General features: G+C 44.4%; 1 protein-coding gene across 1 annotated transcript in view; it reads right to left on the reverse strand.

Annotated features, from left to right (window-relative positions):
• LOC124777768 (diacylglycerol kinase eta) overlaps window positions 1–16506 on the reverse strand; it is a 583415-nt gene that overhangs the window by 343244 nt on the left and 223665 nt on the right. Inside the window, exon 3 of the mRNA XM_047253274.1 lies at window positions 6509–6608. Coding sequence (XP_047109230.1) covers window positions 6509–6608 — 100 coding nt within the window. The remainder of the gene's footprint in view (window positions 1–6508; window positions 6609–16506) is intronic.

Raw genomic sequence — 16506 nt, forward strand, 5'->3', positions numbered from 1 at the left:
TTTATAAAGCAATCAACATGAATAAATCTCCCCGATTGACTTTTCGAGAATATATTGTAGATCCTGTATTCCTTAGAAATGCACACACAAAATAACAGCATTGTGCTTCATATTAAAATAATTTAATGCTTAACCAAGAGGGAACTGCTGGTGCTTTCTGTGAAATTGTAATTTTGTAAGGGAACTGTCTGATACCACTATGCATCTGGTTCTACACTATACAATGAAAATTTACATTCTTTTTGGAAGTCTGGCCAATGTAATTATTGATCCCCCTATGATCTATGGACCTTGCTGAGGTGGTGTGATCACGATGGAGGGTACCTGTGGAGCGACCAGGTTAATCCATGGTTCCTGAAAAGAGACAGGAGTCTTTACAGTAGTTGCATGGGCAGCAATATAGAGGCTTGACTGATCTCACTTGTTGTTGTTGTTGTTGTCTTCAGTCCTGAGACTGGTTTGATGCAGGTCTCCATGCTACTCTATCCTGTGCAAGCTTCTTCATCTCCCAGTACCTACTGCAACCTACATCGTTCTCAATCTGCTTAGTGTATTCATCTCTTGTCTCCCTCTACGATTTTTACCCTCCACGCTGCCCTCCAATACTAAATTCATGATCCCTTGATGCCTCAGAACATGTCCTACCAACTGATCCCTTCTTCTAGTCAAGTTGTGCCACAAACTCCTCTTCTCCCCAATTCTATTCAATACCTCCTCATTAGTTATGTGATCTACCCATCTAATCTTCAGCATTCTTCTGTAGCACCACATTTTGAAAGCTTCTATTCTATTCTTGTCCAAACTATGTATCGTCCATGTTTTTTTGACCATCATCAGTTATTTTGCTCTCCAAATAGCAAAACTCCTTTACTACTTTAAGTGTCTCATTCCCTAATCTAATTCCCTCAGCATCACCTGACTTAATTCGACTACATTCCATTATCCTTGTTTTGCTTTTGTTGATGTTCATCCTATATCCTCCTTTCAAGACACTGTCCATTCCGTTCAACTGCTCTTCCAGGTCCTTTGCTGTCTCTGACAGAATTACAATGTCATCGGCGAACCTCAAAGATTTATTTCTTCTCCATGGATTTTAATACCTACTCCAAATTTTTCTTTTGTTCCCTTCACTGCTTGCTCAATATACAGATTGAATAACATCGGGGAGAGGCTATCTGACTTAAGTCATTTAAAAGTTTGCTGTGCTAGTACTGTGACCAGCTCAAAGCAAGGGGAAACTACAGCCATAATTTTTCTTGAGGACATGCAGCTCTACTGTGTGTTTAAATGATGATGGGATAGTCTGAACGTAAAATAGTCTCCCATTTGGAGTGGGGGCTACTCAGGAGGATATCATCATCAGGAAAAATAAAACAGGTATTCTATGTTGAGAGCATGGAATGTTAGATCACTTAATTGGGTAGGAAGTTAGAGCATTTAAAAAAGGGAAATGAGTAGGCTGAAAGATACAGTGTGAATTCGTGAAGTGTAATGGCAGGAAAAACAAGACTTCCGGTACGATGAGTATGAGATTATAAATACATAATCAAATAAGGCTAATGCAGGAGTAAGTACAATAATGAATAAGCAATACAAAAGCTCATAAGCAACTATCAACAGCACAATGAACACACCATCATAGACAATAAAATGAAGTCAACACCCATCCCAGTAGTACAAGTTCGTATGCCAACTACCTCCACACATGATGAAGAGGCTGAAAGAATGTATGATGAGATAAAAGAAATTATTCAAATAGTTAAGAAAGATGAAAACTTGATGGGGACTTAAATTCAATATTAGGAAAAGGAAGAGAAGGGAAATAGTAAGAGAACTTGGACTGGGGGAAAGGAATGAAAGAGGAAGCCACTTGGAAGAATTTTGACTCGAGCTTAATGTATAGTTGGAGCCATGAAAGATGGCATCGAGTTTAGGTTGTTCTTCCCACCTATGTCACGCATTCTCCAACATTCAGTGAATGTTCAGTGGTGTTCTGAGCACTCTGCTGTGAATGCTGTAGCTAAAGCGACCATTAAATGTGACTGTAGCAAGTTGCTTAGTGAATTTCTATTCCATCTGTTGCGGGTTATCATCACTAATGGTGGTAGTAAACAACAAATTCTGCATAAGCAAGTGGGACACATAATTTGCAGGATTTCAAGTGCAAAATATGTACATGAGCCTACCGCAACTGTTGCTTGGAACTGGCAACAATACAATCAACATCCATGCCCCAACATGCACGAACTGCCATCATTCATGGATCAGGCTACAGTCAGTGCTAACACTAGGTTTAAGAATAATGGAAGAGGTTGTATACACGAAAGAGACTTGGGGTCACTAGAAGGTTTCTGATTAATTATACAATGTTAAGACAGATATTACGAAATTGATTTTCAACTGTAAGACATCTCCTGGAGCAGGTTTGAACTAGAAATTTAAGGAGATATGACCATGATAAGTTGAAAGAAACTTACACTACTGAGAGATTCAGAGGGAGCTTTAGGCAATTCTGATTGAAACAGGGGATGAGAACATAGAACAAGATGATTAGGTAGCTTTGAGAGATTTAATAGTGAATCCATCTGAGGATCAAATAGGGAAAAAGACAAAGTACATTATAAGCCCTTAAATAACATGTGAGATACTGAATCTAACTGAGGAAAGGATAAAATGTAAAAATTCATCCAAATGAAGCACATGAAAAGGGTACAGACATCTAAAAAATAAGACTGATAGAAAATGTGAATGATAAAGTAAGAACAAAAATCAAACAATGGATAATACAGGATGGAATGTAACAATATTAGAGAAGGAAAGTCGCCACTCACCATATGGCGGAGCTGCTGAGTCACGATAGGCACAACAAAAAGATTCACACAATTATAGCTTTCGGCCACGAAGGCCTTTGTCAGCAATAGATACACATACACACATGCACACAAACTCACGCAAACGCAACTTGCACACACGTCTGCAGCCTCAGACAACTGAAACCACACTATGAACAGCAGCACCAGTGCATGATGGGAGTGGTGACTGTGTGGGGGTAAGGGGGAGGCTGGGGTAGGGAGGGTTAGTGACAGTATGGTGGGGGATGGTGGACAGTGAAGTGCTGCAGTTTAGACAGATGGCAGGAGAGAAGATGGGGAGGGGGGAGGGTTAGTAGTTGAAAAGACAGAAATAAAAGAAATTCAAAGACTGGGTGTGGCGGAGAGATGACGGCTGTGTAGTGCTGGAATGGAAACAAAGAGGGGGCTGGATGGGTGAGGACAGTGACTAACGAAAGTTTGGGCCAGGAGGGTTAAGGGAAGGTAGGATATATTGCAGGGAAAGTTCCCACCTGAGCAATTCAGAAAAGCTGGTGTTGGTGGGAAGGATCCATATGGCAAAGGCTGTGAAGCAGTGATTGAGATGAGGGATATCAGGTTTGGCAGCATGTTCTGCAACAGTGTGGTCCACTTGTTTTTTGGCCACAGTTTGTCAGTGGCCATTCATGTGGACAGACAGATTGTTGGTTGTCATGCCTACATAGAATGCAGCACAGTGGTTGCAGCTTAGCATGTCAATCACATGACTGGTTTCACATGTAGCCCTGCCTCTGATGTGATAGATGATGTTAGTGACCGGACTGGAGTAGGTGGTGGTAGGATGTATGGGACAGGTCTTGCATCTAGGGTATGAGCCATGAGGTAAGGCACTGGGAGCAGGGGTTTTGTAAGGATGGACGAGTATATTATGTAGGTTCGGTGGATAGTGGGATACCACTGTAGGAGGGGTGGGAAAGATAGTGGGCAGGACATTTCTCATTTCAGGGCACGACAAGAGGTAATAAAAAGCCTGGTGGAGAATGTAATTCAGTTGCTCCACTCCCGGATGATACTGAGTTATGAGTGGAATGATCCTCTGTGGCCAGGCTGTGGGACTCTGGGAGGTGGAGGAGGACTGGAAAGATAAGGCACAGGAGATATGTTTTTGAAAATAAGGTTGAGAGGATAATTACGGTCAGTGAAGGCTTCAGTGAGACCCTCGGTATATTTTGAGAGGGACTGCTCATCACTGCAGATGTGACGATCATGGGTGGCTAGGCTGTATGGAAGGCATTTCTTCGTATGGAATGGATGGCAGGCACCGTTTGGTAAAGGGACAGAAACCATGGTGAGTCGGTGGAGGAAATGGTTGGTATCTTTTATATTTGAGGATAGGTTCCCAGTAATAGGTTGCAGATGTTGGTCTACAAGAGCAGAGATTTTCTCAGTGGGGGCACAGTAACTGGCCACAATGGGGTGTCATGGGTGGTTGGGTTTATGGACTTTAGGAAGCATGTAGAAGGTAGGAGTGTGGGGAGTGGTTGGAGTAAGTAGAGATGGACTCTGGGGAGAGGTTCTGGTATGGGCCTAAGGATTTGAGTAGTGACTGGAGATAATGCTGGATTACTGGAATGGGGTCACTGTCGCAAAGTTTGTAGGTGGAAGTATCTGACAGCTGATGGAGTCCTTCCGCCACGTAATCCTTGCTGTTCAAAACAACGATGGTGGAGCCATTGTCTGCAGGTACGATTAAAAGGTTGGGATAAGTTTTTAGATGGTGGACTGCAGTTCTTTCTGCAGATGTAAGGTTAGTTTGCATGTTGAGGGATTTGGGGAATGATGGTGAGGCAAGGTTTGAGGTTAAGAAATTCTGGAAAGTTAACAGGGGGTGGTTTGGAGGTAGTGGGTGTGGATCACAGTTGGATAGAGGAGTGAAGCGAGTTAGGCAAGGTTCAATATTGGTCTTTGGTTGAGTCTGATTGGTCGGGTTGGTGGTGAAAAAGTGTTTCCACTGTAGGAACTGGGAGAAGGAGAGAAAGTCTTTAACTAGTCCTGCATGATTGAATTTGGGAGAGGGGGAAAAGGTGAGGCATTTGGAAAGGACTGATAATTCTGTGGGACTAAGGCTTCTGTAGGAAAGGTTCATGACTGCATTGCAGGTCTATAAGACATATGAAAGGGTGTAGAAACATGCATAAGTAAGGGAAAGACAGATCACACATAGAAAAAGTGAAGAGACATTTGGAGAAAAGAGGTGCAACTGTACGAACATGAAGAACTCAGATGGCAAGCCAGTTCTAAGCAAAGAGGCGAAAACTGAAAGATGGAATGATTTTATATAGGGGCTCTACAAAGGAAATGAACTTGGAGACAATATTGTTGAAAGGAAGGTAGAGCTAAATGAAAATGAGATGGGAGATATGATACTTTGAGAAGAATTTGACCCAGCACTGTGTCGGAACAGGAATCCTTGTGTCGATTACATTCCCTCAGAATTATTGAGATCCTTGGAAGAGTTAGCCATGACAAAACTATTCAACCTGGTGTGTAAGATATATGAAATGGGTGAAATACCCTCAGACTTCACGAAGAAAGTAATCATTCCAATTGCAAAGAAGGCAGGTGTTGACAGATATGACTATTTTTCTTGAACTATAAGTCTGATACATCATGATTACAATATATTGACACAAATTATGTTCAGAACAATGGAAGAACTGATAGAAGCCGAACTCCGATATTACTTTGGGCTCCAGAGAAATGGGAGGAACATACAAGGCGGTACTGACCTAGACTAATCTTATTACATAGGTGAAAAAATGGCAAATCTACATTTACAGCATTTGTAAATATAGATATGGATATATCATTTTATTCACAGCTGTTATTTTTCAGTTGTGAGTTACACAGATATTTTTATTTCACTTTACTGGTTTGGACAAATTAATTTTTGTATCTGTAGAAGTTTACAAAATTACAGGAAACTCACCACAACAGTTAACATTATTCATGCCTCTTCTTGTCACTCCTTCTGCTATCACTACTGAACTTGTTAACCTAAAGTATATAGCAGTTAAAAACACATATCATGCAAGTCTTGTACGGAAACTTTATAAAAATAACACCAACAAGAATGTAAACCCCTCTACAATCAATAAAAAAGGCCATATTCTTAAGAAATACACTACAATCCCATTTTTTGGTGACATTTCATATTGTAAAGTTAATTTGTTCAAAAAATGTATGACATTACTGTGCTCTTTACGCATAATGAGAAACCTCCAACTGACAAATTTCTCAAATCTGGGGTACATTCAGTACAATGTAATACATGTCCAAGTTTTGTAAAGGATAGGATGGGAGGGTATTTAACATCTGCTTTTGTGAACACTTGCTCAACAGAGAAGGAGAGATTTCATATAAGTAAACTTTTGCAAAATATCTCAAAATTGAGAAACACACTTCTTCCACCTACATCCTTGCTTAACATGGCAGTTTTCATATAGTTGCCAGGGGCTACAAAATGAACCTATGAACTGTACAAACATTCCCACCTAAATGTAAAACATTTGTTGGATTGGCTTATTTATATTTTAAATACCAGTATTCTCTCTCTCTCTCTCTCTCTCTCTCTCTCTCTCTCTCACACACACACACACACACACACACACACACAATTAGTTCTCCTTGGTACTCACCTGACAAAGCTTCTCTGCAGACATTGCAATAAGTGGGACGAGCATGGGATGTTGCATACCAACGGTGCTGCCCTGAGAGAAAGTCATGATTCTCTCCACTCTAGAAAAAAATAATAAATTAGAAATCATTATTATTTGTGTTGTCAGCAGAGAAAACCAAAGCCATATAAGAAACTAGTTACTTAAAAATTATTATCTAGAATTACACAAAAGATGTTAATATAGCAAACTACTAAGAAATGGCACTGATAGTGTTTGTTTCATCATGCCACAATTAAAAGTACATGCAACAGGTAATTAATCAGTAAAAACTTTTTCAAATCATGATCGCATAAATATTTAATTATTTAAAAACAACCGGTTACGACACATTTTGCTCTTATCTTCAGGTCTTCAAAAACTGTTGTTGTAAAATGTGTTCATTTTGGGTTGGATTCCACGCTAACTTGTCATGAAGATAAAGTGTAGCACATTATTTAAAGGTTTGTCATAAATAAAACATTTACAATCAAAAAGCACCTTGTGCACATGGCCATGTCCATGTATGCAGCCCTCACTGATGATTGTTACGTCATAAAAAAGACAGCACACAATAAAATGCTCAATAGCATAACTGTTAACCTTAGCTGGACATGTAATAATCATTGAAGATTCACTTTAGATGGCATATGCGAGGACATGCGACGTGAGCCAAATATATCTTCTTTTAAATTCTCGAGGAAAGTTACTATCCCCTGTTTTCAGGTAAGGGCGAGGTTTTAGAACATAAATTCGAATTGACCGATCGATTACTTTACAGAAATTGGCTGCTTCACTGCCTGTTTGAGTGACATTTTCACTAACATCGATGAACGAAATTTAACCCTTCAAGGCAAACAAGTGAAAGTACTTATCGCTCAAGAAAATATTCTTGCTCTCAAGAAAAATGAATTTTGGAGAATTTGTATGCGCTCCAGTAAGTGTGGCCGCTTACCAACAACAACATTCTTTCTAGAAGAGGTTGGGAGTTGAAATGAAAGACACATTTATTGAAAAATTATACAGCACTTGAAAGGTTTGAAAAAAAGATTTCAATCCGTGTTTTACAAATGAAACCAAATTAAATATCAAAGTGAATTGTGGGATTAAATATTCAGTCATTGTCAATACACGCCCTTCGACAGTGTCAGCAGCTGAATGCGAAACTTTTATTGCATTTACCCTGGAAGAAGAAATATAAATTAATGCCCTTAGCAGAGTTCTATCGCGGTTCAAGAAGATGAATATCCCAAATTGCAGCAATAGACTGTGTTGGCACTTTTAAAATTTGAAATTACATTCATATGCAAAACATAGGTCTTAGCTTATGTGTCGAAACAAATACATACCGCAACATACTTTCCGCCGAATCTGTCATGAGAATTCTACCTCTAATCTACAGAACCTGATATTCTGTCCCATGTAAAAATAAGAAGTGGGCCTACTCTTCTCATTAAAATTTAGATTTCATAGTCATATTTGGTTATGTTCTTTATTAAAGCTAGTACTTTAAGAAATTTGGTATTATTTTTAAATAATTTTTTGAAGCATATAAATATTGTTGTAATAACCTACTTACAGAATGTTGCGTTGAAAAATACTACAGGAAAAAACCACGGGTTCTGCAAATGGGTAAAAGTGGATATTAAAAAGGTTCCATCTTCAGAAAAGACTAAGAAACGCTGCTCTAGACGAATCGTTTTCGTAATTCTCAATGCTGTTTGGTTATTTAGAACATTCGTTAATCAAATCCTAAAAAAATGACGTTTTTCGAATGTTTATTTCCGAAATAGAGCCAATTAGATTTGATGAGCGTTATTAGAAAGAAAATATTCCATTGCGTAACCGAGCGAGTGGCGCAGTTGTTAACACACTGGACTCGCATTCGAGACGACACTGGACTCGCATTCGAGACGACGACGGTTCAAACCCGCGTCCGGCCATCCTGATTTAGATTTTCCGTGATTTCCCTACATCGCTTCAGGCAAATGCCTGAATGGATCCTGTGGTGTCACCGCCAGACACCACACTTGCTAGGTGGTAGCTTAAATCGGCCGCGGTCCATGTAGTACATATCGGACCCGCGTGTCGCCACTGTGATCGCAGACCTAGCGCCACCACCTAGGCAGGTCTCGTGATACGAGAGTGGACTCGGCCCCAGTTGTACGAGAACCAAGCTACCGCCCAGTTGTACGCGAACCTAGCTATCGCCCAGTTGTACGAGAACCTAGCTACCGCCCAGTTGTATGAAGCCTTTCTCTCTCATTAGCCGAGAGACAGAATAGCCATCAGCTAAGTTAATGGCAACGAACTAGCAAGGCGCCAGTTGTATCAGTGCCTATAGCTTACGAGTATTCAAGAGAGATGTATTCCAAGGAATAAAGAAAAGATAAGTAAAAAGCATCTACATACTTTTCTTCTTATTCATTTATAAGTTCTCATGTTCCAGACTTCACGCCCGTCTGTTTTATGCCGTGCGTGCACTAGCGGCTACATCGTTAGTCTATAGTTCATTTTCAGCAATCAACTCCACGGTGTCGGTCCAGCTACCGACACTACATTTATTGGCGACGAGCATAAGAGTTTGTATTAATTCATTTGCAACATTGGCCGATTTCAAGTGTTCTGATTGCTTACATTTAATTGTGTCATGGCTTCGCCACATTCTCCAGATGTACTGTCCGAATTTTATCGCTTGCAGAATCAGCAGACGCAGGCGTTACTGGATGCCCTTGGACAGCTCGTCCAGGGTCAACGTACCATTCAAACCGATGCGGCCGCCGCCGCTTCTTCGCTACCGCTGCCACTGAACGCTGTTGCACCTCCCTTTCGACCATACGTGGCAGCCGATGAGACCTGGCAAGAGTGGTCTCGACAGTTCGCCTTCCACCTTGCTGCCTACAGAATTCAAGGTAATGAGCGGCAGCCGTTTTTGCTTTCTTGTGTCGGTGTGTCCACATACCGTGTGATAGTGAAATTGTTTCCCCGACGCGACGTAGCAACTCTGTCCTACGAGGAAATTTTGTCTGCATTAGATGCCTATTTCAAAGACACAGTTAATGTGGTTGCAAAACGGTATACGTTCTTTCGTACAAAACGTACGGCCGGTCAAACTAATAGGGAGTGGGTAGCAACATTGCAAGGACTTACTAGGGACTGTGCCTTTGAATGTGACTGTGGTCTTTCTTATTCAGATACAATGGTGCGTGATGCAATTGCACAGAACGTTTCTGATGTTCGCATCCGGGAGCAAATTTTGAAACTAGTTAATCCCTCCCTTCAACAAGTGATAGACATATTGGATAGACAGGACACACTGGACTGTGCTCAGGAATCTTTTGAAACTTCGCCAGCCGTGTGTAACATTAACCGGCCCGCTGGACGCGCTGCGCGGCCCGGTAACCGGGCCTTGCGCACGGCGACACAGCGACCGCCGCGTGCTAACCCAGGTGTGCCGCGCCAGCCCACAAATGCAGTGAAATCATGCCCGCGGTGTGCTACTAGACATTCGCGTGAACATTGCCCGTCACGCCAAGCTATTTGCTTTTTCTGCAATAAGAAAGGACATGTTCAAAGTGTTTGCCAGAAAAAGCTCAGATCAGACAATCACAATCATTCCAGGCCCTTTGCTTCGCGCCGGAATCGAACCAAGGACAATCAGGCTCGTGGACCTTCGCCTATGGACATTCATGTCGTTAATTCCGCTTCGTCCAGTGACACTTTCTCTAACAGTAACAGTGATCGTCCCACACAAACTGTGCGTCGACGTCGCCGGAAATCACGTCAATTAGCCAGTGATTCTGTACCAGTGTCTGTTCCAATTGCACAAAACAGTCGCTCTTGTCGTCAGCAGGACAATAAACTTTTTGTGGACTTAGACTTTGAAGGCCAAGTGATACCATTCCAGCTCGATACCGGAGCTGCAGTTTCATTGCTCAATCACGACACGTACAAACAACTGGGCAAACCTCCGTTGCGTTCCGCAAATGTTAAGCTAACTACATATTCCGGACAGAAAATTCCTGTGTTAGGACAGTGCAGCCTTCTTGCAACATACAAGGGACAAACAAAACTTGTGTCATTTTACGTTCTTCGTTCTTCTTCTGCAGTGAATTTGTTTGGTCTAGATTTATTTAAGTTGTTTAACATGTCTATTGTAAATCAGGTCCTCTCAGTGAATCAGACTGTGCCTACAGACAGTGTTTCCCGGCTGTGTGACGAATTTGCAGACATTTTTGCACCGGGCTTAGGTTGCGCTAAAAACTATGAAGCACATTTAGAACTGAAGGTAAACGCGCAACCGAAATTTTTCAGGGCGCGCAATGTTCCCCACGCATTGCGTGATGAGGTCGCAAGAACGTTACACGATCTCGAATCACAGGGTGTAATTGAACGTGTGCAAGCTTCTCTCTGGGCCTCACCCTTAGTAATTTTGCCAAAACCTTCCGGAAAATTGAGACTTTGCGTGGACTTCAAGGCCACAGTGAATCCACAGCTAGTGACTGCTACTTTTCCTTTGCCCCGCCCGGAAGATCTTTTTGCTAAACTGTGCCCGGGAAAATATTTTTCAAAGTTGGACCTAGCCGATGCGTACTTGCAAATACCAGTGGACGACGAATCCCAGCGCGTATTGGTGGTTAACACGCAACTTGGATTGTACCGCTTCAAAAGACTGCCTTTCGGGTGTGCATCCGCCCCTGCCTTGTTTCAGCAATATTTACAAACTATTTGTGCGTCGGTCCCTACTGCAGCAAACTATCTGGACGATATAGTGATCTCCGGACGGACAGAAGAAGATCATCTTGCGAATTTACGAACATTATTTCAGGTCTTGCGGCAAAATGGTCTTCGCTTGAGGAAGGACAAATGTGTGTTTTTTGCTCGTGACTTACCATACCTGGGACATGTCATTAATGCCCAAGGCATACATCCACGTCCAGAGCACCTCCGTGCCATACACGAATTGCCTTCCCCTCAAAATCTGAAACAGCTGCAGAGTGTGTTGGGTAAAATTAATTATTACCATAAAAATGTGCGCAATGCCTCTTCCATTTCAGCTCCGCTTCATCGCTTACGCCGTAAAGGTGTTCCGTTCGTCTGGACGACGGAATGTGAACGCGCCTTTCGCCAGTTGAAATCGGCGTTGCTTTCTAATACTTGCCTTACGCCATTCGATCCCCAGAAACCCCTTTTGTTGATGGTAGATGCGTCGGATTTCGGGATCGGTGCTGTGCTTGCGCACAAAGTTGGCTCCCATGATCGCCCTATTGCCTTTGCGTCCAAATTGCTCTCGTCTGCGCAAAGAAATTATTCACAGATAGAGAAAGAAGCTTTGGCTCTCGTGTTTGGTGTTACTAAGTTCCATGATTTCTTGTATGGTCGTCACTTTACCATCCTCACAGACCACAAACCTTTGACATCGCTTTTTCATCCGACCAAGCCTGTACCTCCACGTACAGCGCAGAAATTCATTCGCTGGTCTATTTTCCTCTCGCAGTACCGCTACGATATCTTGTATCGGTCCACTGCTAAGCACGGAAACGCCGATGCGTTGTCCCGTTTGCCTGTTGCTGAGGATAAAGCATTCGATTCTTCCGAACTTGCTTGCATGTTCATTGATTCGGAAACCGATGAAGTGGTCGAATCGTTTCCGATTGATTTTCGTCGTGTCGCTACAGCCACAGCTGCTGACCCTGTCCTTGCTACTGTTTTACGTTTTGTTGCTACGCAATGGCCTTTGTCAAAGTCTCGGATCGAGGATCCGTTGGTTCGCCGATTTTTTGCTCACAAAGAGAGACTTTTTGTTCGACGTGGTGTTTTGTTGTTGCGTTCTGATAATGATCAGTCCAGAGTCGTGGTCCCACGTTCGTTACAGTCCTCTGTTTTACGGCTTCTTCACCAAGGACATTGGGGTATAGTGCGAACGAAACAACTTGCTCGTCAGCACTGTACTTGGTTCGGAATCGATGCTGCGATTACGAATATGTGTTCTTCGTGCCCGGCGTGTGCCGAACAACAGTCCGCACCGCCGCGGAAAGTCTTTGCATGGCCGACAGCCACTTCCCCTTGGCAACGCTTGCACATTGATTTTGCTGGTCCGTTCTGGAATGCTCGATGGTTGGTTCTGGTCGACGCCTTCAGTAATTTTCCTTTTGTTGTCCGGATGTCTTCCACGACGTCCTCTGCCACCATCCAAGCGTTGTCTGCTATCTTTTGCATTGAAGGTCTTCCGCAGACTATTGTTTCCGACAATGGCCCACAATTCATGTCCGCAGAATTTCAGTCATTCTGCCAGGCCAATGGTATTCAACATCTGACATCCGCGCCGTTTTCGCCTCAGTCCAACGGTGCCGCTGAACGTTTGGTCCGGACTTTCAAGTCACAGATGTTGAAATTGAAAGAGTCGCACTCTCGGGAGGACGCATTGTTGCTCTTTTTGTCTTCGTATCGCTCTCAGCCCCGAGATGGTCGCTCGCCGGCTGAGTTGCTCCACGGTCGTCCTCATCGCACATTGATGTCTTTGCTGCATCCGCCGCATCAGGTTCCTGTGCAGCGGCAGACTCCTGCTTTTGCTCCAGGCGACGTTGTATTTTATCGCAACTATCGAGGTTCACGGCGTTGGCTCGCAGGGCGCATTCTTCGCTGCCTCGGCCGCGCGATGTATTTGGTTTTGGGGGCCTCTGGTGAGGTGCGTCGGCATCTCAATCAGCTGCGCCTCTGTCGTCGCTCGGGTTCTGCCGCTCCCCGTCTGCTTTCAGCGACGGTGCCGTTCGGTCAGCGCCCTGGGGACCCATCTACTGGCTCGCCTCATCCCCAGGTGTTACCGACGATGCCTTCCATTTTGCCCCATGGCGACGCGCCGCCGCCGCCGCCGCAGCAGCAGCCGCCGCCGCCGCCGCCGCTTGTTCTCCCGTCAGCGCCGACCGCATTCGACGCTTCGTTGCAGCCGCCAGGCGCCTCCCAGGGTCACGCGCCGCCGATCGCTTCCCGTGACCAGCTGTCCTCCGCCATGGAACTCCCGACCGCTCCGGACCACATGACGTCATCGCGCGTCGGCTACCCCGACGCAATGGAGGTCGACACTTCGGCCCCTCATGTTTCTTTACGGGCGCATACACCGCATGTTGACGTGCACCCTGGACTAGTTTTGCAGGCGTTTCCTAGCTCCCCTCGGACCGGATGGCCGGGTGCGGGTGGCACAGCCTCGCCTGTTGTTAGGCTCCCCACCTCCTCGCATACGTCAACATGTGGTCCTCCCCCCGGCGGGCGGAAGCCTTATCTCACGACCGTTCGCCGATTTGCGGGGGAGGAATGTGGTGTCACCGCCAGACACCACACTTGCTAGGTGGTAGCTTAAATCGGCCGCGGTCCATGTAGTACATATCGGACCCGCGTGTCGCCACTGTGATCGCAGACCTAGCGCCACCACCTAGGCAGGTCTCGTGATACGAGAGTGGACTCGGCCCCAGTTGTACGAGAACCAAGCTACCGCCCAGTTGTACGCGAACCTAGCTATCGCCCAGTTGTACGAGAACCTAGCTACCGCCCAGTTGTATGAAGCCTTTCTCTCTCATTAGCCGAGAGACAGAATAGCCATCAGCTAAGTTAATGGCAACGAACTAGCAAGGCGCCAGTTGTATCAGTGCCTATAGCTTACGAGTATTCAAGAGAGATGTATTCCAAGGAATAAAGAAAAGATAAGTAAAAAGCATCTACATACTTTTCTTCTTATTCATTTATAAGTTCTCATGTTCCAGACTTCACGCCCGTCTGTTTTATGCCGTGCGTGCACTAGCGGCTACATCGTTAGTCTATAGTTCATTTTCAGCAATCAACTCCACGGTGTCGGTCCAGCTACCGACACTACAGATCCTGCCTTCCCTAATTCGATGGGACCGATGACCTCGCTGTTTGGTCCCTCTCCCTAATACAACCAACCAACCATTGCGGGATTTCGAAATCCACAATGGCCTCAGTCCTCGCATCGGGAAGAGATCCTATAGTCGAATGGAGAGAAGTGTTTGTCTAATGAGGGCAGAATTGTGGCATATTACACTTCTGGAGAAATTATTTGGGACAAATGAAAAAGTTAACAAAAGCCATAGCTTTATACAGTAACATTGATTAGCCTCAGCTCAGAGAAAGAGAGAACTCAATATCATCCGCAGAGACGCTTTGGTATACTGCAAACAGAATAGCTCCAAGCTCCAGCTGCGACTTTCCGCATACAGACTGTGCTTAGCTCGACTAAATCAAGGTCTTTCTGTGTCCTTGGGATTATGATGGTGGGAGTTCATTTGACCTTCTGTAAATTTAAGCCAAACTATGGGCTGAAAGGCACAGTAGATAAAGTGATTGGGATAATATGGAGAATACAGACTGACAAACCAAATGAAGACCAAATTCTTAGCAGCGTGTTGCTACACCTTTGTTACGCAATACAGCAACGATTCTGCATGCCATGGCTTCGACACGTCCTTCCTTGGTAGGTTCGCGAGAGCAATGGTCTCTTGCAAGGTACCCGACTCCAAATGTACATGTTCCCTTCGCAAAGTTCGCTAGGAAAGATTATGTAGGATGGTGTGTGCCCTTTCGGACACCCGATAGAACAGGAACCATTCATTCGATCAGCAACTGTATTCAGTTCATGACGAAACAAATATCCAACATTTAGTAGCACTGGGGCATTGGACTCAACGGTGACAGATGACAGATGAGCGAACATGGATGTCTGAAAGGGCAGGCACCAGCCATATACACTGAAGAGCCAAAGAAACTGGTACACCTGCCTAACATCGTGTAGCGCCGACGCAAGCACGAAGAAGTGCCACAACACAACGTGACATGGGCTCGACTAATGTCTAAAACAGTGCTGGAGGGAACTGACACCTTGAATCCTGCAGGGCTGTCCATAAATCCGTAAGAATATGAGGGGGTGGAGGTATTACCTGTACGTCGATCGGTGTCAGACTGTAGCAGCAATCGTAATATTTAATTGTAGTTACACTGGTAAATATGCTCCTGGATTCCAATATTCTTGTGAGGGTAGTACGTATTTGATGATCTGTAAAGAAGTTTGCCGGTGTAACTGTCAATGCAATTTAGCGATCTGTGCAAAATAATTTTACCGCTGAAAGTCCTGTCTGCAGAAAGAAAGAAAAGGTGGATGATGCTTCGATACCGGAGGCATTAGTAATTCGGTGGGTAAATTCGATAAGAGCCAATCATAATGGTCGATACATTCACGTCCTTTGTGCTGGGATATAGAAGCCTCTACATAGTGGTGAGAACATTTGTGTCTGTTGAGAGCGGGAATGGTAACATGTTACGAGCGCTGGGAAGAGTGCGTTCGACGTTATTCTGCACTATTTTCGTAAGCAGGTTCTGTTAGGGCAAGAATTTCGGCGCATACAAGCTGAGACAACAGGAAAACTCCGACAAAAGCGCAGGTTAAGTATTTCTGGGACAGTATGCAAATTAATATAGTTCGACTTGGTTATTATTTTAGATAGCAATGTGGCTCCAGTATAACATTGAGAACGTTGCTAGATGCGCTTGCGATGGTAAGTAGCTACGTGCAGTGATGCGTCATCCACACGTCATGCATGGTCTATTAGAATCACTAAGGAGAAAGCAGCTCGTGCTATTCTGGAACGGATTTCTGCAGCGTCTTCGCCGGGCCACAGTTAGAGGGAGGGTAGCGACGAACCCACGCGCACGGTCCAGCTTGGAGCGTCAGCGCTCTGTAAATACCTAGTACGAAAGGGATGTTGTTGCCTCATGCGTGTGGGTATCTGTGTGTGGTTTGACAGCTGATGGCCGCATCAGTTCATGGGGCTGTCGGTATCCTCCAGTGCAGTCCAGTGGACAGGGTGTGGGGGAGTGGTGCTTGCGCATGTTGATTGCATTATTTTGCGAGGGGACCTGTAGGCTCAGCGGGATTCATCAGCAGAAGCAGCATTCCCTGAAGATGGCGAACA

This window comes from Schistocerca piceifrons, chromosome 2 (assembly GCF_021461385.2).
Source record: "Schistocerca piceifrons isolate TAMUIC-IGC-003096 chromosome 2, iqSchPice1.1, whole genome shotgun sequence".
NCBI classification, from domain to species: Eukaryota; Metazoa; Arthropoda; class Insecta; order Orthoptera; family Acrididae; genus Schistocerca; species Schistocerca piceifrons.